Source organism: Penicillium verrucosum, assembly GCF_028828655.1.
Source record: "Penicillium verrucosum strain IBT 35672 chromosome Unknown utg000002l_segment0_segment0, whole genome shotgun sequence".
NCBI lineage: Eukaryota > Fungi > Ascomycota > Eurotiomycetes > Eurotiales > Aspergillaceae > Penicillium > Penicillium verrucosum.
This window is the reverse complement of record NW_026643211.1, coordinates 3,727,194-3,751,599: the sequence shown is the minus strand read 5'-3', so window position 1 is coordinate 3,751,599 and position 24,406 is coordinate 3,727,194. Positions and strand designations below refer to the sequence as shown.

The 24,406-nt window shown below is 48.8% G+C and overlaps 11 protein-coding genes across 11 annotated transcripts; 8 read left to right on the top strand and 3 right to left on the bottom strand.

The window, feature by feature from the left end:
• Positions 1-1,273: 1,273 nt before the first annotated feature.
• N7516_007077 (uncharacterized protein) lies at positions 1,274-2,409 on the top strand (the record flags this gene model as incomplete). Its single annotated transcript, XM_057219797.1, has 5 exons — positions 1,274-1,303; positions 1,375-1,555; positions 1,610-1,677; positions 1,746-2,119; positions 2,178-2,409. Coding segments are annotated over 5 exons (885 nt in total), but the record flags the coding sequence as incomplete, so codon positions are not given.
• A 1,089-nt stretch (positions 2,410-3,498) lies between these two features.
• On the bottom strand, positions 3,499-6,416 carry N7516_007076 (chloride channel protein; the record flags this gene model as incomplete). The annotated part of the gene is made up of 7 exons (XM_057219796.1): positions 3,499-4,413; positions 4,475-4,829; positions 4,883-5,208; positions 5,261-5,338; positions 5,389-5,748; positions 5,811-5,878; positions 5,936-6,416. The coding sequence occupies 7 exons, from the start codon at positions 6,414-6,416 to the stop codon at positions 3,499-3,501; spliced, it is 2,583 nt and encodes an 860-aa protein (XP_057073887.1).
• A 401-nt stretch (positions 6,417-6,817) lies between these two features.
• Positions 6,818-7,553, top strand: N7516_007075 (histone-fold domain-containing protein; the record flags this gene model as incomplete). Its single annotated transcript, XM_057219795.1, has 4 exons — positions 6,818-6,875; positions 6,931-7,016; positions 7,071-7,161; positions 7,225-7,553. 4 exons carry the CDS (start codon positions 6,818-6,820, stop codon positions 7,551-7,553), a joined length of 564 nt encoding a protein of 187 aa, XP_057073886.1.
• Positions 7,554-7,854: 301 nt separating this feature from the next.
• Positions 7,855-9,055, top strand: rip1 (ubiquinol--cytochrome-c reductase catalytic subunit RIP1; the record flags this gene model as incomplete). The annotated part of the gene is given in 5 exon segments (XM_057219794.1): positions 7,855-7,866; positions 7,884-8,283; positions 8,428-8,516; positions 8,592-8,742; positions 8,801-9,055. The coding sequence occupies 5 exon segments, from the start codon at positions 7,855-7,857 to the stop codon at positions 8,980-8,982; spliced, it is 834 nt and encodes a 277-aa protein (XP_057073885.1). The 3' UTR covers positions 8,983-9,055.
• Positions 9,056-9,620: 565 nt separating this feature from the next.
• Positions 9,621-11,224, bottom strand: she9 (putative mitochondrion biogenesis protein (She9); the record flags this gene model as incomplete). The annotated part of the gene is made up of 2 exons (XM_057219793.1): positions 9,621-10,483; positions 10,561-11,224. 2 exons carry the CDS (start codon positions 11,222-11,224, stop codon positions 9,621-9,623), a joined length of 1,527 nt encoding a protein of 508 aa, XP_057073884.1.
• A 989-nt stretch (positions 11,225-12,213) lies between these two features.
• N7516_007072 (putative stress response RCI peptide) lies at positions 12,214-12,744 on the bottom strand (the record flags this gene model as incomplete). Its single annotated transcript, XM_057219792.1, has 2 exons — positions 12,214-12,620; positions 12,687-12,744. The coding sequence occupies 2 exons, from the start codon at positions 12,742-12,744 to the stop codon at positions 12,214-12,216; spliced, it is 465 nt and encodes a 154-aa protein (XP_057073883.1).
• Positions 12,745-14,145: 1,401 nt separating this feature from the next.
• Positions 14,146-15,827, top strand: N7516_007071 (SH3 domain protein; the record flags this gene model as incomplete). The annotated part of the gene is made up of 3 exons (XM_057219791.1): positions 14,146-14,237; positions 14,311-14,394; positions 14,444-15,827. The coding sequence occupies 3 exons, from the start codon at positions 14,146-14,148 to the stop codon at positions 15,825-15,827; spliced, it is 1,560 nt and encodes a 519-aa protein (XP_057073882.1).
• A 724-nt stretch (positions 15,828-16,551) lies between these two features.
• On the top strand, positions 16,552-17,374 carry N7516_007070 (glutathione S-transferase family protein; the record flags this gene model as incomplete). Its single annotated transcript, XM_057219790.1, has 2 exons — positions 16,552-16,708; positions 16,818-17,374. 2 exons carry the CDS (start codon positions 16,552-16,554, stop codon positions 17,372-17,374), a joined length of 714 nt encoding a protein of 237 aa, XP_057073881.1.
• A 1,034-nt stretch (positions 17,375-18,408) lies between these two features.
• On the top strand, positions 18,409-19,120 carry N7516_007069 (actin-binding ADF family protein; the record flags this gene model as incomplete). Its single annotated transcript, XM_057219789.1, has 5 exons — positions 18,409-18,414; positions 18,476-18,486; positions 18,564-18,809; positions 18,872-18,920; positions 18,986-19,120. The coding sequence occupies 5 exons, from the start codon at positions 18,409-18,411 to the stop codon at positions 19,118-19,120; spliced, it is 447 nt and encodes a 148-aa protein (XP_057073880.1).
• Positions 19,121-19,732: 612 nt separating this feature from the next.
• On the top strand, positions 19,733-20,751 carry N7516_007068 (cytochrome c oxidase subunit IV family protein; the record flags this gene model as incomplete). Its single annotated transcript, XM_057219788.1, has 3 exons — positions 19,733-20,210; positions 20,378-20,571; positions 20,662-20,751. The coding sequence occupies 3 exons, from the start codon at positions 19,733-19,735 to the stop codon at positions 20,749-20,751; spliced, it is 762 nt and encodes a 253-aa protein (XP_057073879.1).
• Positions 20,752-21,910: 1,159 nt separating this feature from the next.
• N7516_007067 (F1F0 ATP synthase subunit beta) lies at positions 21,911-23,945 on the top strand (the record flags this gene model as incomplete). The annotated part of the gene is made up of 6 exons (XM_057219787.1): positions 21,911-21,921; positions 21,993-22,162; positions 22,302-22,387; positions 22,453-22,495; positions 22,624-22,940; positions 23,013-23,945. The coding sequence occupies 6 exons, from the start codon at positions 21,911-21,913 to the stop codon at positions 23,943-23,945; spliced, it is 1,560 nt and encodes a 519-aa protein (XP_057073878.1).
• Positions 23,946-24,406: the final 461 nt, after the last annotated feature.

Below are 24,406 nucleotides of genomic sequence, written 5' to 3'. Positions count from 1 at the left end.
TTTGCAGGTCGACAGAGTGTAAAACAAAAAAAAAAGCAAAAAGCAATCCAAGGTACTACAATGTAAGGTAGTTAATAGGAGCATTAATTTCCAAAAGGACTAAACATCTCAGCGATATTGGAAGACGCGTGTAAGGTGGAGTTTTACCGCTTAATTCCAGGTGCCTATAACCGATATGGATTAGACGTCTATCACTAGCATGTTCCTGTTGATATAGTTCACATGGAGAACAGAGTACTCCGTATTATCCGGGGCATATACTAAAAGGCCAGATTCCAGGTTAGAACTATTGAATATTATCAACTAGTCATAGTTCCGCTTTTTTTTAAGCCCTTCACAAGGCCATTCGCTACTTACAATGTGCTTCTCCACCGGGGTAAAACGCCGGATTTTGTAGGGATGTCTCAATATCCGACAAAGCCTTGGTCAATACTTAACCCACAGGGGATCGTGAATATATCCATGTATAGCACGAACAATTTTCGGAGGCTGGTCAAAATCCCTTCGTGATATGACACCATGATAACGCCGGTTTTAGATACTAAAAGGATACTATATATTTTTACACATAGATGAAATAGTACTATCGGATTCAATTAATTTTTATCAATTTTTGTTGAATTTTGACAGATTATTAGGCCGTATGTACCTTTTATATGTGAATTACTAGTAAAAGGTACATTTTACATTGCACAAGAGTTTACATTCCTGTATGTTAACCCAACACGGGGGGTGGGTTACTTGGCAAGGACCGGGTAGTCCGATTCGGTGCTCCATAACAACATAGGTGAAAGGATACGGAAATTGCAATTAAAAATCACGAACTAATCGCGACATGTTTGGGGGCCGGAAGTATTATGTCTTGGGAAATACCAATTGTCTCACTCCGGAGCCGTATAAGCCCTAGACTGCATTTCACCCTTGCATACCTTCTACAGATTCATTCGAACTGATGCATACAATATAAGGCTATAGCTATGTCTAGGTGTCTAGGTACATCTACTCATATCAAATTGGTGGTATATATGGAAGTTAATTTTTGGGTTTCTGGAGGATTTGGATATTTCTCTAACGAGAACGGACTTTCCGAAGCGTCCATGGATCCGATTGGGGGCACAATATATATTTATTATATTTATCTGGGCACCTGGAAAAGAATATTTTAACAACTTCCTAGCATAGAGATCATTTGATATGGAGCTTTTGGCTTTTATAGCAGTTTAGTTCATGCCCCCTTCTCCTCATTCTATTCTGAGTCGGATATCGACATATAATGGAGACATTCTTTCAGCCGCGATCCGAGGTAAGGCAAGGTCCCACCCAAAGTCGAAGAATCCCCTCGATGGGGTTTTCTCTGACTATATATCCATATAGGTTGAGAATCGTGGGCCCCTATTGCTGATCATCAATGGCACGATAACAGTCGTCGCGGCGATCATTGTGGGTCTCCGCGTGGTATCAAGGGTCTTCATCGTGAAAAAGTTCGGTGTGGATGACTGGATAATGGTGGCCGCGATGTTTTTCGCAATTTTGAATGTGGCAGTCGCGGGGCTTGGTACGCTCTCTGCCCTTTATCTGATCAATCCCATCTCTGATATGTTATGAATAGGAGTCAAGTATGGGACAGGGAAGCACAAATGGGATCTTATCAAAGCAGATGTGATGCCTGCAGCGAAGGTATACAACATAGGAGAAATGGAAACATCAATCATAAGAAGAAGGCTAACTAAATATGAACAATACAGATTCGATACGTGACTCACATAATTTATACCCTAATCAGCGGTCTGATCAAGGTATCAATCTGTCTGCTATACCTACGCGTGTTCCCTAACATCCGAATAATCTGCCTTGCAACAATCGCATTCGTCACAGCCATGAGTATCGCAATTATCCTCGCAACCATCTTTCAGTGCTCCCCGGTCGATGCTGTCTACGACGAACAGAAATATAAGCATTATACTTGTTTTGCATCTATTCCGTTCTGGTATGCGACTGCCGCACTGTCTCTGGTGACGGATATTTGGATTCTTCTCCTGCCACTGAAAACAGTTCTAGGACTTCATCTTAGAACCAGGAAAAGATTCGTCATCGCTGGTTTGCTATCATTGGGCTGCTTGTATGTGCAAAGCGTGGCTTTTTATTCGATATATGCATTAGTGCTAACTGGATAACAGTGCATGTATAGCCAGCATCGTGCGGATGGTCTACATTGTGAAATTATATCAAAGCTCAGATCCCTCCTGGGATACCTTTGGGATTTCTATTTCGTCGGGAATTGAAATAGCTGTCGCTATCATTGCTGCCAGTATACCGGCAACCAAGCCGATCATGAACAAGCTATTTCCAAAACTGGTTCCTAGCAGCACTGGCGAATCACAGACTGTCAACCACCGAGATTATCCTTCGGGTAGTCGAAATCACAGTGGTCCACGTCGCTACCGCAGAGATAGTATTCCACTCTCACTTTTCACCAGGAGAAAAGGAAGTGATACGGGGGATGACGAGTCTACAAAAGCAATAGCGCATACAAACGGACCATAATATCAAAAGAATATTGGAGGAAAGCAGGAGAGATATTAATATGACTGTATTTGTACCTATCGACAGGACTCACTCGGCGAAAATAAGAGAAAGAGGAGGAGGAACTACTACTAGAATGGGACGCCAGCGACTATCGCGTGTACTCCCATCCCTCGCCTGGGATAATAGCCTGGGATGTGCTATCCCACGGAGGAGATGGAACATGTTCGCCGTAGTATTGCGGTTTTGTATGTGAATATCGCTACTGAGTCTGCTTTCACTTATAACGTGAAGCACGGGAATTTGATCGTCGGGGACGTAGGCGATGAGCTCTCTAACGCAGTTTAGATGCAGGGAGACACGAGGAAATTGAATATATTCCCATGGTTCTTCGGTACATTGTGCGGTAAAGACCAACCTCACCAATGAAGATTTGGTGTGTGGAAATGCAACGAGAATCATGAGAGTCTCCACAAGAAACTCGCGTCCATAATGGGCGATCTCTAACTCCGCCCGGTATAAGGGACCTAGAAATAGGTTGGGTTGAGGCACAGTTGGAGGTGATGAGGATAGTGAGAAGGTAAGTTATTGGATGTTATGTTGGACTGGACTGTTGGAGAAATTCACATTCCCGGTTTGGCATCTACCTCACACACTCCAGTCAGAGATCCCACCGTTTTTGAAAGGGCCATCTTAAAGGTCATCCTCATACCTGATATACCCTACCCGGGCCAAAGGATCCAGTGAGTAACCTCCGTATAAAATTTAACGGGAGCAAGGTGTGATAGGGCTAGTGTAGATTATATTGGGCATCTTTTACTCTGATGAGATATGAGGAATTTCAGTCATTTCCTCCATCGGCTTGAACATTGGAGCTTGCAATGGGAAAATAGATGAACGAGCAACGCTTGGTATGTAGCAAACATGTCTCTATCAACGTAACGCATAAACATGGCAACATAGCGATCCCGCTTTTCATGGGATCATCGGCCGATCCTCTCTATCCTCCAATTCTACCACCGCATCATCATCCCTACCTTGTATAATATCCGCTGGCTCCGATTGCCTAGGTACATTGCGGCCACGAGGCCGGACCGGCCGGCGAGAGACCTTACCAGACACGAACCCAGCGACATTCTGAATGAGCCGCCACAGGCGGTCTTCCAGTGTTTCAGGAGCAGGGCTATCCAGATGTCCACCAAGCGCACCGAATTCAGACGAACTCGTTGCGGCCAGAGTATGTTCCTCGGCTTCGACCTTGAACTGATACTTCAAGCAGTCCTTGACAGTAACCAAGCCGGTGACTTTGCCGCGGTGCTCGACGAGAATAACTCGCGGGCCCATCTTCTTGAAAATCTCCATGACCGTTTCGAGAGGATGGCGCGGGTGAACGGTCAGCGGTGTGTGGTCGACATATCGTGAGAAATCGACGGAAGAAGTCCCTACGCTGCGCTGGATTGCATCGAATGTATCTGATGACCGAGCGTTATGCGAGACGGATGCCCTGCGTGCAACGGCTGCGTCAGCCGCATCTTTAGTGAATACACACCGGGCGTTTGGCGCGATGATGCCCTGGTTGCGGGCGCGGTCGATGGCGTAGCGGAGTTCGGTTCGGCCGATATATCCGACTAGGATTTTGGAAGTGCGGTCCTCCACGACGGGGAAGCCTTGGAATTTGTTGTCGTTTAGGAGATGTTCTGCTTCGCGTACGGGGAAATCCGATGCTGGCACCGAGAGCGGGCCTGCGGTCATTGCGTGGGATACAGGTACGTTGAAGACGTGATCTTCTTTGTTGTCTAGGAATGGGAATCCGTTGAACCAAATCATTCGATCGGCGATACCGCCGCTGCCGAATCGGTCGCCAACGGCTTTGGTGACGCCTACCACGATCTTTACAAGAACAGTCAGCTTGATTAAAAGTGAAGCAATCCCACTTGGGATGAAGACTTACCATGGTCGGTAGAATGTAGGTTAGTGCGCCAGTCAGCTCGAACATGATGACCGTTACAGAGATGGTCAGATGCATGATTCCACTAAGGGCTGCCCCAGCTCCCAGGAACGCATATGTTCCCGGTGTAATGCAAGGAACATCTGGATCACACGAAGCAAAGAATGCCGATTGCGGAAATGATTCATGTAATGCCTGTACCATAATGCCAACCATACGGCCAAATGAAGCCCCAACGGCCATCGAAGGCACAAAGATACCGGCTGGCACCTTGCAGCCGTAGGAAATAATTACCAAGCCAGTGCGAAGAACAGTTGCAATAGCTAGTGAGAAGACCATCGACCATCGGTTCTTGGATCTGCAATGAGTTAGTAGTGTCCTCACATGCATATGAAGGGGTATAATTCGTACTCGCATAGCCCTTGATAGTCATGGCCACCTTCGCATTCGCGGAATAAGATCTCCATCATTGCGGTCATGTTGATCTTCAAAAACATGTTGGGGTAGCACAGTATCGCAGTGAGCCCCGCGAGGACAACCGACTCGGTTATAGGCCACTGTGAAAGGTATTTCTTGCGGAAGGCGGCCACTCGAAGATTCCATTTCATTACGAATGCGCCGTAAAGTCCACCGAAGACACCAAGGACAATAAAGAAGATGAACTCGAAAAAGTGCCATGTGCGATCATACTCCACTTGAAACATGACCAACTGACCAGTCCGGAAAGGATTGACAGCCTATAATGGGTCAGGTAAGGTCCAGAATCAATTGACAATATGAGGAACGTACCGCCAGCACACTAGTTGCCACCAAGGCACAAAAATAACTGCGCCAAAGAGTCTTAAGTGGGAAATAGTTTGCCATTTCCTAATGACTGTCAGCTTTCATCTTATCAGGTAGCGCGCCATTGAACTCACCTCCAGAGAGAACAGCACGCCTCCAATTGGACTGCCAAAAGCGACAGCCACACCAGCTGCCGCTGAGGCAGTCAGGATTTCTCTCGTCTTCGATGCATTTTGTTTGTATTTACCAAAGAATCGTGAGATCACGTTTCCGGTACACACAGCAAAATGCACACTAGGCCCCTCTTTACCAACAGACAAGCCCGAAGCAATGGCCAGTGGAAGGGCAATTGACTTAATTAGAAGAGTCCAGGCACCTAGGAAGCCCTTCATGACGAAGCCAGCAATAATGCATTTGATCTCTGAGATACCAGAGCCTGAGGCGTACGGCGCAAATGATTTGACCAGGACTGCGGCGATGGATGAAAGTAGCAACTATCTGTAAATTAGCCTATGGATTCATACTTTCTCAGGTATTAGTCGGTCAAAAGTCTTACCGCGCCAAAGAAATAGAAAACATAATTTAACAGCCAAAATGAAGTCCAATGTTTCCACTCGGGGCAGCCTATCATGGAAAAAGGTTAGTTTAATAGGATCTCATATTACAACCTACTGAACATACCATTTTCGGCGCCCCAGCAGCAGAAAGACTCGTTGAGATAGAATGCGGTGGTACAATGGCCCAGCTTAATATCAGAGAGCCATTCCGTGATGATATTGAGCACAGCCGAGTTTAATCCAATTGCCATTCCCACAAGCGTAACAACAAGCCATGCCTGGCCTGCATCGTATGACTCGTACATTTTCCGTCTCCAGCCAAAGATGCCTTCCTGATCCCAGAATCCAGTGCCACTGCGCCGTTTCGCGCGCCGCCGTGACTGTTCATAGACAGCATCTTGAACCCAGTCTATTGTGGTAAAATCTTCATAGCGCTTGATCCCACTGACCTCTTCTGAAATGGCGGGTGCTTCTTGGTTGTCGGAATCGGTCTGTGGGTCGATGGAGGAAGGAATAGAACGACCAGATGGTAGTCGCGAGCTGCGTCGCTCTCGCGAAACTGAAAGGGGCCTATCAAAGGCCGGGGAGAGGTGTGGAGAGGTCATAACATTGATCGAGGAGGTAGGGTCAGCATAGTCAATTTAAGGTTGACTCGATGATATGTTCTTGTGTCCGCGATGGACGTCGCAATTCGCTGCGAGAGGACAAACTCGCTGGATTTGAAATCAGATCTCCCTGGGGTGCTTCTGTTCAACACCTCTATGAGCGACAATTCAGAAGAGGTGAATAGGGGTCTTAAAAGTAGATGATGTGACAAAGCGAAGTCGCCAAGTATCCATGGATCGATAACGGGGAGCCTCCTGAGATAACGCGGCCACGCGTTTTACTCTTCCTCGACTCCACGCTCGCGCCCATTTACATCTACAACGGGTATATTTGACTATCCCAGGCTGCAAATTGTATATTTCTGTTCGGCCAATACTTTATCCCACCAGAATTGAACACCATGGCTCCAAAGACCGTGGGAGAGCCGGATGAGATCACCGGACAGAGTGCACTTCCGAGTAAGTCCCAGACATTACTATTACTTTGGAGTGGCATACTAACATGTTTCTATAGTTGCTCGAATCAAGAAGATTATCCAGTTGGACGAGGATATCGTACAATGTTCGAACAACGCAACCTTCGTTATCGCAATGGCTACCGTACGCCAAACCCTCTACCTCGATGACTCGCACACCGGCTGATACTAGATTTAGGAAATGTTCATCCAATACCTTGCTGAGCAAGGACATAACGTGGTCAAATCTGAGCGAAAACCACGCAAGACCGTCCAGTACAAAGATCTCGGTTGGTTATACCTATCATGTCTATAGTTGGCAAGAGGTCAAACAGCACGCTAACCTGCAATAGCTTCGGCGGTATCACACACCGACAATCTCGAGTTCCTTTCCGACGTGATCCCTAAGACCACGACCTACAAACAATTCAAGGAAAAGAAGGCGAAGGATGCGGCAAATCAAGGCGCCATGGAGAAGGGCCAGCGTACTCTCAATGGTACCGGTGCACCTCCGGCACCAGAAAACGGCACAGTCACAGGAGATGTCACCCCACAAAAAGAAGATTCAAAGACGGCATCTCCGTCGGTTCCTCGGCCTATGGTCCCTGTGAGCGCGTTGATTGCGGACCGAACAGTCGAGCCCGTGACAACCCATGACCATGATGTGGAAATGCAAGATTGATTGCTCTATATTGTCCCTTTTTGCTTTTGAAACTTGTTATTTGCATAGGAGTTTTCTGATGGGTTTCCCTGCGCATTGGTTTTGGGATTTGTGAGGTCGCATTGGGTCAGGTTAGATATTAGCAGAAAAGAAAATGAGATAGTATACAACTATACAATTGATGAGTACATTTTTTAAAACATAACCCATCAATAAATAAATAATATCAACAAAGAAATAGGTTAAATAAACTTATATATACAAATAGTATAGAAGTAGAATGTTTTTCATTGTTAGGGAGTGAACGGGAACTGATCAGCCAATGACAGGCCCCGTGATTCCGATCGCTAGCGAAAGCTCTGGCTCCAACTTCAACTTCCGACTTCATCCACCCTCTATCCTCACCCTCGCTCTCCACAACTCGCGGCTCAATTCCCTCCGTGGTCAATTGCCCTCACAATGTCGCTCTCCTCCGCTTCCAGCACTCTGCTGCGCACCGTCGCTCGGCAGCAGCTGCCCACTTCCCGCGCCGCCGTCACCTCCTGCCAGCAGCGGAGGGGAGTTGCCGATGCGAAGTCGTCCTTCGAGTCTCCCTTCGCCAGCGCTAACGAGCGTGGCTCGACCCTGAAGATCCCCAACTTCAGCAAGTACAAGTCCAACAACTCGCCCCGCTCCAACCAGGTCTTCTCCTACTTCATGGCCGGCTCCCTCGGTCTGGCGACCGCTGTCGGTGCCAAGGCTACTGTCCAGGGTAGGTTTTTTGCGAACTCCTCGAATAAGAAAGAGATGGGAAACAACATAGGCATGGAATACAGGGATTGAACAAGATTATTGAATCATCGGGGAAATTCGGGCGACTTTGAACACACGACTGATGTTATTCCCTTCTCTCCAGATTTCCTGGTCAACATGTCCGCCTCCGCCGATGTCCTGGCCCAGGCCAAGGTCGAGATCTCTCTCGGTGCCATCCCCGAGGGCAAGAACGTACGTATTTCCATTCGCCACCTCATTCGATTCATTCCAGTACCCAGTATCCCTATCTAACTCTCTTTCCGACAGGTCATCATCAAGTGGCGTGGTAAGCCCGTCTTCATCCGTCACCGCACCCAGGGCGAGATCGATGAGGCCCGTGAGGCCAAGTGGGAGGGTCTCCGTGACCCCCAGCCCGATGAGGACCGCGTCCAGCGTCCCGAGTGGCTCGTCATGCTCGGTAAGTAGACATGCGATTCGCCGAGCTGCAACATTCTAACACTCCTTCTCTCCTATAGGTGTCTGCACCCACTTGGGTTGTGTCCCCATCGGTGAGGCCGGTGACTACGGCGGCTGGTTCTGCCCCTGCCACGGTTCCCACTACGATATCTCTGGCCGTATTCGCAGGGGCCCTGCCCCTCTGAACTTGGAGGTTCCCGCCTACAACTTCCCCGAGGATGAGACCCTGGTTATCGGTTAAGCGAATTTCGAATACACCCTTTTTTGATCACCGCCAACGGGCGGATTGTCTCATTAGAAGTGTTGATGAGATAAAGATGGACGGATTATGTATCCTATCTATCTGTGTATGTGCTTGTGCTTGTGTGTGTGTTGTTTCCCCCTTTTTTAGACAGAGCGGCCGTGTGTCTTGTCAAGATTAAGAGACCTATGTTTTAATATGGACAAAAAAATGAGTCTCTTTCTTCCTTTGTTCCTATCTTCCTGGATCTTGGTCTTTCTCCATGGCAAACACACGAGCTGTGGAGTTCAGAGGATATCCTATGGTCTCCTTAAGTACATATGTTCTTTATTTAGTGTATCACCTAGTCATGTTATTTCCTATGTTCCGGATCAACGCTTCAGTTCTTTTGTAATAGCACCAATTAACGTTGATGCTTCAGTGTTTTGATATATATCCAGACAATGCTCAAGTAGTCATACACTAAATTCAACTCCAAGGTTATATCCAACTGCTTATCTATTTTTCTCAATTGTATGTACAAGTATAACCACCCCAAGCAAAGGGGCAAGTTATTATCAAAAATGACCAAACATGAACCGGATGTTGAGTTCTCGCTGGTAATGCAATATAACGTGGTCATAGGAAATGGGTTCTTTTTACCGAGATCCGATCAGGGCGAAGAGTAGGCCCGTCACAGCTGCACCAGCTGCTGCACTCTGAAGAGCCACAGCGGTAAGATCGTATTGTGAGGCAACAATGCTGCGATCACTGAAGAATTCATCAACCACTTGCTTCCAGTACTCGAGCGACAGAACCGGCGAAGTAATGTTCGCGAGACGGGTTTGGAGAGACTGGGATGCATTAGCATCGGTCACCGAAACAACAGACCCCGTAGTGGCCGCATCTATCTCCGGCGCAGCAAGCTTCGGCTCAATCAAAAGAGAAGGGGCGGTCTCGGTTAAGTTCTCGTCGGTAGAATCAATAACTTCGGGGAGGACGGTGGTATTCGGCAACGCCGAGATCGAAACAGCGTTCTCAGCAAACATAGCCCGATTCAGGACCTTCTCTTTCTCCAATGCTTCAACAACCTTATCCTCAAATCCCTTGACAAGTCGCTTCCGACGCCACGGCTCCACGAGGATCTGGAAGACAAGGAATAGTAGGACGTTCACGCCCATCAAACCCCATGTTCCCCATGTCGACATGCGGCGGATCTTGTCAGACCAGACTTGCTCCTCGTGGTATCGCGAGAGGATGCTCTTGCTCAGTTGCCCGGCTGCCTCCTCGGCTTCGCGCTCTGCGGCTGATAGAGCTTGCGAGGTTTCGGCCTCGGCGACCTCGTTTGTGTGGTCGTTGCGGTAGAGGAGGGTGAATCGTTCCAGGTCTGTTGAGGACCAGGCGTGCTTGCGTTGGAGGAGCTCGTTTACCTCGCGTTGGGAGGTTGAGCGGCGGTTGATTGCTGCGGCGTACTCTTCTTTGGCTTGCTTGACCTTCGATCGGGCGGTGCGGAGTCGGTTCTCTGGATAATTGAGCGAGATTAATTAGTGTCTAGGATTGAGCGGGTTGGGGTTTGGGCGGTGGTGCTATGATACATACCGTGGAACTGGATATCGTTCTTCAGAGCTTCGATGCTGGAATATCCAGTCAGGTCATTTAAACGCTGACCCGCTACAAAAACATTGGATTGCACATTGTCCATCACTGTGCTGAACTGCTTGGACCATTTTGACCGACGGTTTTCCAAGTACGAGGGCAGGCCCCCGCTCCTCGTGCCAGCGGAACTAGCATCTTCCTCCGCCGAAGCTGACTGGTCCTTTTCGTTTTCCTTTGCTTGTGGTTGTGCGGTGGTCTCATCGGTTTCTGTGACAGGAGGTACCGAATCGAGGGAACTGCCCGCCTCCACACCCGGGATCGGGACGGGGTCGCGAGCGGCGAGCTCCAGATCGGCCAGTTCCTTCTCCTTTTCTTTGATTAACCTCTCGGTATCAGCGGAGAACTTCTCTCGGTCATTGAAGGCCGAATATATGCCTGGATGTTGGCGAAATTGACATTGTAAGCAGGCGGAGAAGCTCCGCGGAGTCGATCTTGTGACGGAGAATGCAGGGTGGAAGTGCGCTCGCACTGGGGACGAAGTGCTTGTGAGTTGGAGACTTGACCGGAAAGATTGCCTAAGCAGCTGTGGCATAGACTGCATGGCCAAAACGAGGGCCACAGGCTTGTGGCAGGAAGTGGTGGTGGTGCTAAAGAGAACGAGGATCATCTCGGGACGGGACTTGGCCTCGGATAGCCTTATCAGATTGCTTCGCACGTTTACAATCCTGAGGTATTCTATATATTCTATAGTGTAGTATACACATATTTGACTAATTGAATTTAATGTTCTCTGACTTATTAGTGAAATGGTCTTTCTGGGCTATCCCACTTCCTTCAATTTGGTCTACCACCGACATCCATAGCTCCGGCTACCAAACACATGCCAAGAAAGACAACAAGCAGCAAAAATATTGAAACATTGGGGAAATATATGTAGCGAAGAGAAATAAACTATTTAACAAGAACAGAGACAGACTGAGGACAAAGAATATAGGTTTGATCAAACTACTCAGCTGCGGAGAGAACTTAATGCTTTCCAACCATCCACAGCTCTCTAAACCAAGCCAGTGGGACGAAGCTGAGTAGTAAGAGTGACTACTAGCAATGCAATAATCGCCACGACCATGTCGAGCACAAAGGACAGCCATCGCTGTATCATGCTCAACTGATAGGCAGGGCGTGTCCAAAAGAACATTGTTTACAATCAAAAGCTCGCAGGGTGGCTGCGCCTTTGATAGTATTCAAGTGCATACTAAAGACATTAAAGATTAACAAAGAACACCGCAATACAGTAGCAAGAGATACATGCTAAAGCGGGCTCTGTTATATCAAGGACTTGTTAACCCAAAGGCTTAATTAGTGCTGAATGCCTCAACATAAAAATGATTGGTATAGTATCACACATCCAGCCTTATAAAGAACATACAACCGAAGAACATCCACAATCGGTGAACAAAATCAAAAATTCAGAATTACATAGCACATTCCTTCGTCAGGTCATAACATAACGATGCAGTTCTTAGGAAGTGCGTGTACAAGAACAGCAAAGCGGAGGGGTATGGATAGTACAACTGGGTCGGGAACAAAGTGGCCGATGAGACAATGGCAAGCCGAGGACGCCACCCACAAGCACAGCCAACGAGTCGAGCCTCATGCTCATTCCTGACTCTGCACCTTGTTATCACCCTTCACGGCCTCAGCATAAGTAGGTGGCGGGGGCGCGCTGCTGCTCCCCGCATTCCCACTATCTTCGGTTTGGTTGTGTGGTTTGTTCGCCGGAGCAGGCGCCTGCTGGCCTTGAGGGTTGACTGTGCCATATCCGCGTTGGGAGGGGTGTTGAATAGGCTGGTGAGAGACGTAGTAATAGGTAACATTGCCGTTCTCCAGATCGCGACGTCGACTCCCGCCACCGGGGATGGGCTCGTAGGCTACATCGTCATAGTTTGGTTCCGGATGCTTGAGGATGATGTACCATGCGTGGATGAGACCCGGGAAGAAGCAGAGTAGGGTGAGGGTGATGTTGATAATCGAGTCTGCGGTGCAGAACCCGGTCTTAACCCAGACTGTTGATGCAAGGGTTTGATTAGTATTATGACTACCGAGAGGTGGATTTGCAGGTTTAGACTTACCTGCGATAGGTGGGAAGAAGACAGCGAGAACCGCTAGGAAAATGTCGGAGCTGCACATGGCTCACGGTGTTTCTAAAATCTGGTGGAAAAATGTGAGTTGTATCAAGCACACTGGAGATTTGTGGCAATGGTTAGAGAGGTTTTCTAGCGTTTGGACGAGTCGCAGATTGCCTGACGGTAGCCTGGTCCAGATCAGATGATGTCAATGGTCACATGACCACTCTATAATTCGCCAGAGCCCTACATTGTACATCATACAGAAGCATATTGTAACTAACTTATCATTTTATATTTCAAAGTAAGGTGGAAGTAAATTTACTGGTCTATACAAGTCAAAATCAGACTTATCAGATATCTGCCCAAGCGGGGGGGCAATTTTGACTAAACACGTACTAAGTTTGGAAGTACCTGGTACTTGTGGTTTGCGGGTACCCACTGCTTACGATCGGGTACCCTGAACTCTGTATTCTGTCCCAAGTGCACATATCAGTCCCTCGCATTCTCAACTGATAACTCACATACAACATCCGTTGAAATGCGCTACATCTATTGCCAAATTCTGTGCAGGAAGCAAGGGAAATTCGGGAAATTAATAGTTAAGCTCCAGAGACTGGTAATTTCCCCAAGTTTTCAAGTGTTTCCAGACGGCAAAGGGTGATAACGATCGTCTCCCTCTGCCGCTAACGGGTCACTAGCGAGGTTGGTGATGAACAGAGTCAGAATCTGACAATAGATGCCAATCATACCTAACTTGAATAACCGTTGTCATTATCGTATGTTGTACTCTGTATTTTATATAGTACAATCTATGTACCAGGTAGAAATTTAATCCCAATTGAATTTTGATACCCAAAGAGTCCGGAGAATAAAGAGAGAAGGAAAAAAGAAAAGTAAACAACGCGGACCTACTTCCCTTCCTCCCCCAACCCCCTTTTTTATCATATTAGTTATTTATTGTCTTTCTTCAATTTCCATCTATGTTGTATGGAATAATATAACAAGATTGAGCTTGGCGTGTCTGAATCTGTACAGCCGATTATGCCTATTTCCCGTGTTTCATAATTGCCCTTTTTCCCAGCAGTTCATCTCCCTAGCTCCCCCCTGTTACCCACAAGCCCAGACCATCTTGAAGGTCTAATCTTGTCTTTTCAAATCTTAGAACTTCGACTTGTCATCTCTTTCTCCGTTTTTCGAATTCAGGCCTACGGGGCTCGGTTGACCTTTCCTTCCGGGCGTTGAGAACCCCGAGTCACTCGTTTACCTGCTTTTCACGCGATTTTCTTCTTTTCGAGCTTGAGTTTCGACCTGGGGTCGACACATTTTATCCAATTCTCCTATTCGAATATCCGATTCGCATCACGCCTGGAAAACATTCTTGATCGCAACTTGACACATTCCGCGCCGATATAACCCAAAAAGGGGGCCATTTATAAAGGCCAGACCGCCAATATTGCCCGCCATGTCGAACTGCATTTCCCTCAAGGGGTCAAGTGCCTGCCCTGCCTGGAGTAGCTCGTCCATTTCAACCAGTTCCAGTCTATATGCGGATTTGTGAGTGGAAAATGCACCCGATTAGGCATGGATGGAAAAAAAAAAAAAACGATTGCTGACAATGCACTGCTAGCCCTTTCCTTAAAGGCGTATCTAATCTGACGGATTTCGATAATTCATTAAAGGACTATATCAATGGATCATATATCTCGACAAAGTATGTGTTGGCACCAATGGACCGGGAGAAGAGTCACTAACAGGCCTAGGTATGATGACTTACTGGGATGCCAAGGCATGAATTCGAGCGCGCCCAACAACTACTATGCCCAGTATACAACCAGTATTTTGTGCAGCAGTGTCGTGCAAAGTTCCATATCCCACTGCAAACTTTCCACGGCTGAATCGGTACCAATTTGCGTCGATACATGCGCACTATGGGCCCGGAGTGAGCAGGAGACCATGGCAAATACAGAGTTATGCACCAGTGGCGACAAGAACTACACGGACCTAATCTACGCCGAATTGACTATCTGTGAAAAACCATCCAACGCCCTTTCTGGAGATTGTATCAAAGGAGCTGCGAATGAGCCGGACAACTGCGGCTTTGCGACAAATACCATTGGTCTCTGCACTTTTTGTGCCAACGGCACCGATAGCTGCTGCACGAAATCCAACGCCACGAGTCGCTGTGACGGTGTCGCAGTACCGACTGCTACTTTACCACCTCTCACGCCCTCGCCCTCCGCCACTGAAAGTCCTAGCCATGGCTTGTCGGGCGGCGCAATTGCCGGAATCGTAATTGGCGCCGTTGTAGGAGCTGCCATTCTAGGTGCTCTTCTCGCCTTCCTTTGCATTTTCATGCGCCGCCGTCGTCGTGAAACCCAAAACGAAGTTGCACTCAACCAACCAAACCCACAAAGAAAGGGCGGATCGCCATCAATGCAGCAACCCCCAAGCCCAACGTCGTACAACATGGTGCCAGGAGGCCGAGTCACACGGATGTCTGCACTTCGCGAAATGCCCAGTCAATCATCGCCTGCCTATTCGCGCACCTCCGCGGCAATGTACGGCGGCGGAGCCAAGTACAGCGACACATCAGACTCAGAAGGCACGGGCGCCAGTCCAGGAGCTATGTCCAAGAGAATCCCACCAGTAACCGGTAAACGACATGGCTCACTCTCGAGCAGCTCGGTTCTGGCTGGACTAGAAAGCGACAGCTCGCCTCGCTCCGGTCCGACAAACCAATACTCTTCCCCCGAAGCAGTAACCAGTGGTCGATCTGAGCAGATGTCTTATTTCCGCGACTACTACTCTCAAGATGAGATTCACGCTGGCGACAAGGTTGCCGTCCTGTGGGCGTACTCGCCACGGGCGGGTGATGAATTCGAACTCGACCGAGGCGAGATGTTGAGGGTAATTGGCATCTGGGACGATGGCTGGGCGACGGGTGTGCGACTCCCCGAGCGCGCCGAGGACCAAGACATGCATTATCGCGAACAGCGCGACAGTGGTGTCTCGAATGGCTCACGGGTGCATCCTCCGTCGCCAATGCCGTCAGGCGAGATCAAGGCCTTCCCCTTGGTCTGTATCTGTCTACCGCAACACTGGCACAAGATCATCGATGGTGGTCAGGAAGACGAGGAAGTTTGATCACGGCTCTCAATTCTCAGTTTTCATGCCAAATTACGTCTTGACGACAGCGCGTTGATCCTTCTGTTCTGTCCAGTGCATTATACGCCCCGGCTGGCCATCCCCCAAACGATCTCAACAATCGACTCAATGCTCATTTTATACTCGTATTCGATATACCCCCATTTTATGACGGTCATCTCGTCTTTTCCTTATTTTGCCAAATTTTTTTCCCATTATCTTCTTCCACTTGAACCGTATGGAACCGGTCGCTGGCGCATCGGGCTCGGTCAATGTGCTCTTTGCTCCTAGAGCACGTTTCCGGTCTTTTTACGTACTACACGTCGGTTTGCCACTTGAGACTACTTCTATACCCCGATGGATGAGCTCCGCTGAAGGTTGGTTCAGAAGATATCGGACACATAGTGCACGCTTTAATGTATGTATATAATTAGACCAATTTTACCCAAGGGCCTTAATTAAGGTACAATAATTTCTCTATTACCTTAGATATATAAGCAAAGGATCATTTTCTTCAGGTCCCTCCACATCTCCTCCTTCGCCGCGAAAGGGGAACGGGGAACGGGGAACGGCAACGGAGTTAAGCTCGATTTCGCAATTGCTTAACAATTGCATTTTACTAATCCAACCCCTCATTTCGCAATGTTTTTTTATAATGGCGTGTCTTCTTCTATTATAACTTCTTTCCCTATACTTCTGCACAATTACCACACATCAATTCATCATGTCCTCCCCAAAGATCGTCCTCTACACCAACCACCTGTGCCCCTGGGCTCACCGCGCACATATCGCCCTTAAGGAAATCGGCCTTGAATATGAAGAAGTCATAATCGACCTGAGCACACCGCGCGAGCCGTGGTATCTAGAGATCAACCCAGTAAGTGACGAGCCCTCTTCCCCACCACCTACTCTTTTTATCTACACACCACACACACTGCATACTACACCTCATACACTATACTATAACCCATATACTAACCTCTCCAACAGCGCGGCCTCGTCCCCACCATCACCTACGATGGAACCATTGTAACCGAATCCGGCATCGTCGCCCAATTCCTCGCAGACGCCCACCAAACCCACCTCCTCCCCCCTCCTCCCCAACCGAAAACGCCCTCTACCGCGCCCGTCTCAGCTTCTTCGTCGACGCCTTCTTCAGCAAAGTTCTCCCATCCTTCTTCGCCAGTCTCCGCGCCGCCAATGAGACCGAGCGCGATGCGGCCGCCGAGCAGCTCGTCGCCGCCATCGTGAAGGAGGTTGAGCCCCTTCTGGCAGACACAGAAGGCAAAGGTCCATTCTTTGGTGGTAGTGATAAATTGACCCTGGCGGAGGTTCAGTCAGGACCGTTCTTGTTGCGGACTTTGAGCTTTGCGAAGCCCGAGCATGGTCTTGTCTCTGCTAAGTTGTCGACTTTGCTCGAGCAGGCTCCTAGGTTCAAGCGTTGGGCGGAGGCGACTGCTACGCATGAGAGTGTTAATTTCATTTATGATGAGAAGTTGGTGGCGGATAAGATGAGGGCTAAATTTGCGCCGGCGGCGAAGGTTTAGGTTTGGGTTGTGTTTGTATGTATCTAGTTACATAGCTACATACTTAGGTTGGGGTCCGTTAATGTTGTTTATGGATTGAGGAATGGGAAATGAAATTGTTAAATGTGATATTTATGTTTTTGGGGGGATTCTTTGTTCGAGTAACTATATATTGGTTCGGTATGAAGCTATCTATAAATATGCATTTTTCTGGGTTGTATGCGAAGATATATATATTTTGGAGATGAAGTTACATTCTTACTCTTACCGAGCTGTATGTTTATATTGAATATCCATGGTTAAATAGTAAAATAATAGGCATACACCATTTGCTTCTTAATAGTTACTGTATGCATTAAGCAAAGCACATGGTGGGCCAGGACAAAAATAGCCACTGACGTGTCCCATGGTTGACCTGGCCAATTTTAGCCCACACCCACATTAGAGAGAGGCTCACTTCGAACATCTCCTACATAGGTATGTACGTAGTACATGTTATGCAGCTACAGCCTAAGATAATGTGATTTCAGATCCTAGTGTACATAATGTCCGGAGTACCTAGTACTTCAAGACTGCAAAAGGAAAAAAACTCACGAGGACACAAATATTGCTCCATATCAGCTCGTACATCAGTCACTATATGCTATTTCCCCCATTTTTTTTAAAGTGAAAACCACTAACAGTCTTGGAAATACCAAAAATACCAAAAATAAACCCTATAGGATCAATTATCTACATGCCATTCAACTTGTAAACAGGTACCGAGCACTTGAATTATCAGAAGTCTGATATCACGTGCAGCCACCCCCACTATGGCCATGGCAACACCTGGGAAACAATTCACCCCTCAAACTCCATCTTCCCCGTCTCATCCGTCTCCGTTGCTCGATCTCCGCCTCCTTCAATCCTCGTAAGTCATTGGAGGGCATGCTACTTTGACTTCTCTTGTCAAACTAAGAAGCTCGAGAGATCCCCTGAGTTTGGCCATCTCAGCCACTGACATAGCACTAGACAGCCCCGTCCTTTTTTTGTCTCCCTCATCTACATAAGCCATCATGTCGGTTAGTATTGACCCCAAACACATGGCATACAACGTCCAGTACTAACTATGACATTGCGCAGCTCGCATCTGGGTAAGTCGTCGTCGGTTCCCGCGCTCGCAACCCGTTTCCCCTCATTTTCACCATTTATTGACATTCGCCCCCTACAGTGTCCAGATCCAGGATGACTGCATCACCACCTACCAAGACTTCAGCCGCAGCCACGGAAAGACCAAGTACATTATCTACAAGATCGCCGACGACAAGAAGTCGGTTGTCGTAGACTCAGTCGGCAAGGACCAGGACTATGAGGTCTTCCGCAACGAGCTCGCCGATGCCAAGGACAGCCAGGGCCGCGCCTCTCCCCGTTACGCCGTTTACGATGTCGAGTACGAGATTGCCGGCGAGGGCAAGCGGTGCGCATTTCCATCTTCGCAATTGTTTCTTTGACACCCCGCTGACTTGATTGTCCTCACAGCTCCAAGATTATCTTCATCTCCTGGGTGCCTAGCGAGACCCCCACTCTCGTAAGATTACCACCAGACCCAGGCTCAGCCCCAGGCTTCAATGCAATAACTAATTTCATTTTCAGTGGTCCATGATCTACGCCAGCACCCGCGAGGTTCTCAAGAACGCCCTTAACGTCGTCACTTCCATCCACGCCGATGACAAGTCCGATATCGAGTGGAAGACAGTCCTGAAGGAGGCCAGTGGTGGCAAGGCATAGATGATAGCGCCGGCTGGATCCGGGCTGCGCGACTGATAGGGGTGCGCCCTTGACGGCGCCGCGGAACGATCAATTCATAACCTTCTCTGCACACCGTTCTCCCATTTTCTTCTTAGTTGCAATGCAAGACCGTTACGACTTGGCCCGTGTTTGCTTTCATTTCGCGAGAGGCCTGAAAGAGTCTTGATTTCACTTCCAGCTTGTTCCAATCGTTTTGAATGATCTTTCCACCTCAGGTTTGAGGGTCACCGAATCTTGCTGCCTGTTGGTTTATTTTGCACATGGTGGGTGACGAGAACCTCGGGATGCATGATGTTGGGTGTAGAATAGTTAAGCAAACCGGACCACTCCTGGTTTTTCCTGCGAAGTTATTGCTTGACTGGAGGGGGAGGACTAGTTTAAAGGCGGCTAAAGATTCCGACGATGATCAAAAGACTTGAGCGACTAGCTGAAATTGGGGAAATTGCGGGTAGAGGAATAATAAGTGTGGAAATAAAGAGAGAGAATAATAATAAAAAAAGGTCTATAAGCCCAAGAATATCAAAATCATGCCATATCTGAAAATGATGATGATGCTCACTGGCAGAGAGAGCCGGTTTGGGCGAGGAACCAATGAGGAAGCGGCCAAACCAAAACTGCGCTAGTCCCGACCGGATCCTCGCCTTTCCACCTCAAACCACAAGAAACGTCTTCAAGTCATTCCCCATCCACGATCCTCCTCCACTCTCTCCTAAGCCGTGCCCTGGCGTGCTCTCTGGCCTTCAACCTTCCGACCTCCCTCTAATTACCTCAATTGAACCCGATTTCGACGTGGTGCTGCCACCTCCCGCCTGCCGCACAATGTTTCTTCGCACCATCTCTCGCGCTGTCCCTCGCAGCACCGCGGCCATCCGTGCTGCCCCGACTGCCTCTGTGAACGCCCTGCAGACCCGCGCTGCTTCGGACCATGCTATCCCCAACCCTACCCTCGCCAACATCGAGAAGCGCTGGGAGGTCATGCCCCCTCAGGAGCAGGCCGAGCTCTGGATGCAGCTCCGTGACCGCATGAAGGTCGACTGGCACTCGTTGACCCTCCAGGAGAAGAAGGCCGGTATGTGATATCTTTAGAGCAGGTGGGCTTGAAAGGCAGCCTTTCGCATCGACTACCCTGAGCCTTCCGAGGCTATTGGTCTCGGGATGGCTCGACCCCTCGAACATCCACAATTGTCATAATAAGTAGTCATCTTTCGCTGACATCAATTCTTTTCTTTACCACAGCTTACTACATTGCCTTCGGTGCCCACGGTCCCCGCGCCCAGGCCCCCAAGGGTGAGGGCATGCGCGTGTTCGCCAAGGTTCTCCAGCTCACTGCCGCCTCCGTTGCTGTCTTCTACGCCATCCACGCCTTTGCCGGCAAGCAGCCCGGTACCATGTCCAAGGAATGGCAGGAGGCCTCCAACGAATATGCCCTGGTACATATCCCTTCACCCCCTTTCCGATTCGCAGTCGGGAGAAGTCTCTGCCCCAGCCAAATTGGACGATGCTAACCTATCCGACTACAGAAAGAGAAGATCAACCCCATCCACGGCATCAGCAAAGAGGGTTACGAAGGCAAGGGTTTCGTCCAGAGCCCCCCCGCCGAGAAGTCATAGGTGTACTAGTTGCCCGATCGGGAATGATTTGATATCTACGCACGGACGGCGACACCCATCGCACGACCTGGAAGTCGATTTTCTTGCCAGCTACTCTTTTCATAGCCATGTTCGACATGTCTTTGTATCGGAGGATGGATCTCCGCTCGTGCGCGTGGCCGTCGACTGTTCCCCCATTCTATCTTTTTTTTTGGCAAGCATTGGAAAATGCGTGTATCCCGTACTGTGCTATAATCAATGTATCTCTTTTGTAGCCATAGAACCTGAGCTTTTGAGTATTAAGATATATACATTGATAACATATAGAATAGGTGTACTTGTTGTTCCTGCTCCGACATGGCGTGGTCTACGGAGTGAATCGGAAGCCAACGTAAGTGCGGAGAATCCCTGCGGGAACACGGGATTCGAGGGTAGAAGAATATATATATGTTTCTATGAAGATTATATAGAAATAATAATATAATTATGGATATAATGAACATATTTAGCTTTAGTTTAGTGTATTTTTTTCCCCTAGTATAACTAATAGCTAATAACTCATAACTACTCCGTATATTGTAGGCCAGTTCTACCCGGAACTGGTTGACCCCCAACACGTCAGAGTTTTTCCGATATTCGGACCAAAGGGCCATTGACTTTTCTTGATAGTTATATATACTTTGTATACACTCATTGAAACACTTTAATTATTAGCTTATTTCCTTATTTCCCTTCAATTATCATGAATATTTACAAAAGATTTCTCCCGGGGAACGATCTCATTTAGTACAAAAAAAGAAATAATCCGCTGTGGCTCCCCTGCACCCGGCCGCCAAGCCCCGGTGTGTGTGCGCGAGAATTCCAGGGCAACGGGCTGAGCTCCTCTCCCCTCGGTCACCACCTCACCATATAAGATTAGTATCAATGTAGATTTAAAATTCATAGAAAGGAAGATTTATATCTAAAAAAACATTCTAAATTAAAAAATGAAGCTCTTTTCTCTGTAGAAAGCTCAAGTTGGTGCTCGGTTCATCACGGGATCGTCGGCAAAACCGCCCCGGAAAGGCTAAGGGCGACCAGTCCCCATCCACCAACCTCTTCCCTTCCTCTTCTTCCCTCTTTTCCCGTTCCAACCTCACCTCTTCCCTTTCATCACATCTCGCTCTTCAACACCGTCATTATGTTCAAGAGGTATGATTTGATCTTTAATTCAATCTTCTTCTCCTTTTCATTTCGAAACTAATTTTTTTAATTCTCTCTAGCGGTCTCGCCCGGTCCTTTGGCAGGGCTGCTTTTGCCCGGACGACCCCCGTCGCCCGCGCTTTCCAGCCTATCCGCTCCAATGCTCTCCCGGCTCTCACTGCCCGCTTCGCTAGCTCCGATGCTTCTTTGACTGGAAAGGTTCACCAGGTCATTGGTGCCGTCGTTGACGGTACGTGTTGTCGACTCCTGACGGAATGGGGACCACGCGAAAATCTTTTCCCTGGACCCAATCCATCACCGAAACCATCGCAATAAACCCCCAAATCATCAACAAAACCGTATCTGACTTTCTATTCGCCAAATTACAGTGAAGTTCAGCGGAGAGAAGCTCCCTGCCATTTACAACGCCATTACCACCACCAACAACGGCCAGAAGCTCGTTCTGGAGGTTGCTGTACGTGATATGATTGGCTGAACCTTGATTCAAATCCGCAACACAAGCTAACAATCGCCTTACAGCAACACTTGGGTGAGAATGTCGTCCGTACTATTGCCATGGACGGTAAGCTTCACACCCCCCCCTTCCTCACCCCCTTTCTTGGGCCACCGTGTCGTTCCCTACCCAATCGGGGGACCCACTGAGTTGTGGCCCCTACTGTATATGAGAGCTTCAACTAACGTCGTCTAAAGGTACCGAGGGTCTCTCCCGTGGTGTCGCCGCCGAGGACACTGGTGCTCCCATCACCATCCCCGTCGGTCCCGCCACTCTCGGCCGTATCATCAACGTCACTGGTGACCCCATTGACGAGCGTGGTCCCGTCAAGGCCACCAAGTTCGCTCCCATTCACGCCGATCCCCCTGTGTTCGTCGACCAGTCCACCTCTGCCGAGATTCTTGTCACCGGTATCAAGGTTGTCGACTTGCTCGCCCCTTACGCCCGTGGTGGTAAGATTGGTCTCTTCGGTGGTGCCGGTGTCGGTAAGACCGTGTTCATTCAGGAGCTGATTGTAAGGATTACCCCCCCCGTTCTCTTTCTTGCATTGAAAATTTGGATAAAATGGCTTATACTTTCACCTTAGAACAACATCGCCAAGGCCCACGGTGGTTACTCCGTGTTCTGTGGTGTCGGTGAGCGTACCCGTGAGGGTAACGATCTGTACCACGAGATGCAGGAGACCGGTGTCATCCAGCTTGACGGTGACTCCAAGGTCGCCCTTGTGTTCGGTCAGATGAACGAGCCCCCCGGTGCCCGTGCCCGTGTTGCCCTGACCGGTCTGACCATTGCCGAGTACTTCCGTGACGAGGAGGGTCAGGACGTGCTGCTCTTCATTGACAACATTTTCCGTTTCACCCAGGCCGGTTCCGAGGTGTCTGCCCTTCTGGGTCGTATCCCCTCTGCCGTCGGTTACCAGCCTACCCTGGCTGTTGACATGGGTGTCATGCAGGAGCGTATCACCACCACCCACAAGGGTTCTATCACCTCCGTCCAGGCCGTTTACGTGCCCGCTGACGATCTGACTGATCCTGCCCCCGCCACCACCTTCGCTCACTTGGACGCCACCACTGTGTTGTCTCGTGGTATCTCCGAGTTGGGTATCTACCCCGCTGTCGACCCTCTCGACTCCAAGTCCCGTATGCTCGACCCCCGTATCATCGGTGACGAGCACTACAACACCGCCACCCGTGTCCAGCAGATGCTCCAGGAGTACAAGTCCCTCCAGGATATCATTGCCATTCTCGGTATGGATGAGTTGTCCGAGGCTGATAAGCTCACCGTCGAGCGTGCCCGTAAGCTCCAGCGTTTCCTGTCCCAGCCCTTCGCCGTCGCCCAGGTCTTCACTGGTATCGAGGGTACCCTTGTTGACTTGAAGGACACCATCTCCTCCTTCAAGGCCATCATTGCTGGTGAGGGTGACGACCTCCCCGAGGCCGCCTTCTACATGGTTGGTGACATGAACTCCGCTCGCGCCAAGGGTGAGAAGATTCTCGCCGAGCTTGAGAACCAGGCCTAAATGTAATTTTGTCATTTGCTAGCTAGCGCCGTATTAACTTCCCCCATCTATCTTCAAGCTCTTTCTCTCCTTTTTTCCCCCCTTCTTATCCCTCACCTATTCTCTATTGGTTCTCCCGGTTTTCATTTTAATTCCCTTTGTTAGAACACTCCAAATGTTCCAACGTTGTACGCGACAACATCATTTTCCCTTTTTCGAGGCGTGTATATTACAATGTACATTACCCGATCTAAGAGAAAAACAATGCAACGAAGAAAGGGATTTGATTTCACTTCCATTTTGCACTGCATCGTCGTCGTTCAACGTTGGAATATCCTTGTTTTCGTTCTTTCTAGACTCGATCCGAAAGGAACCCGAGCAAGGGAATATGAAATGACTGGGATTACTGAGGGCTGAATCGTGGTGTTGGGGATTGGAGGATGAGGAGTTGGGGGAGTTAGTTGATGGTTTGGGGGAGGTTG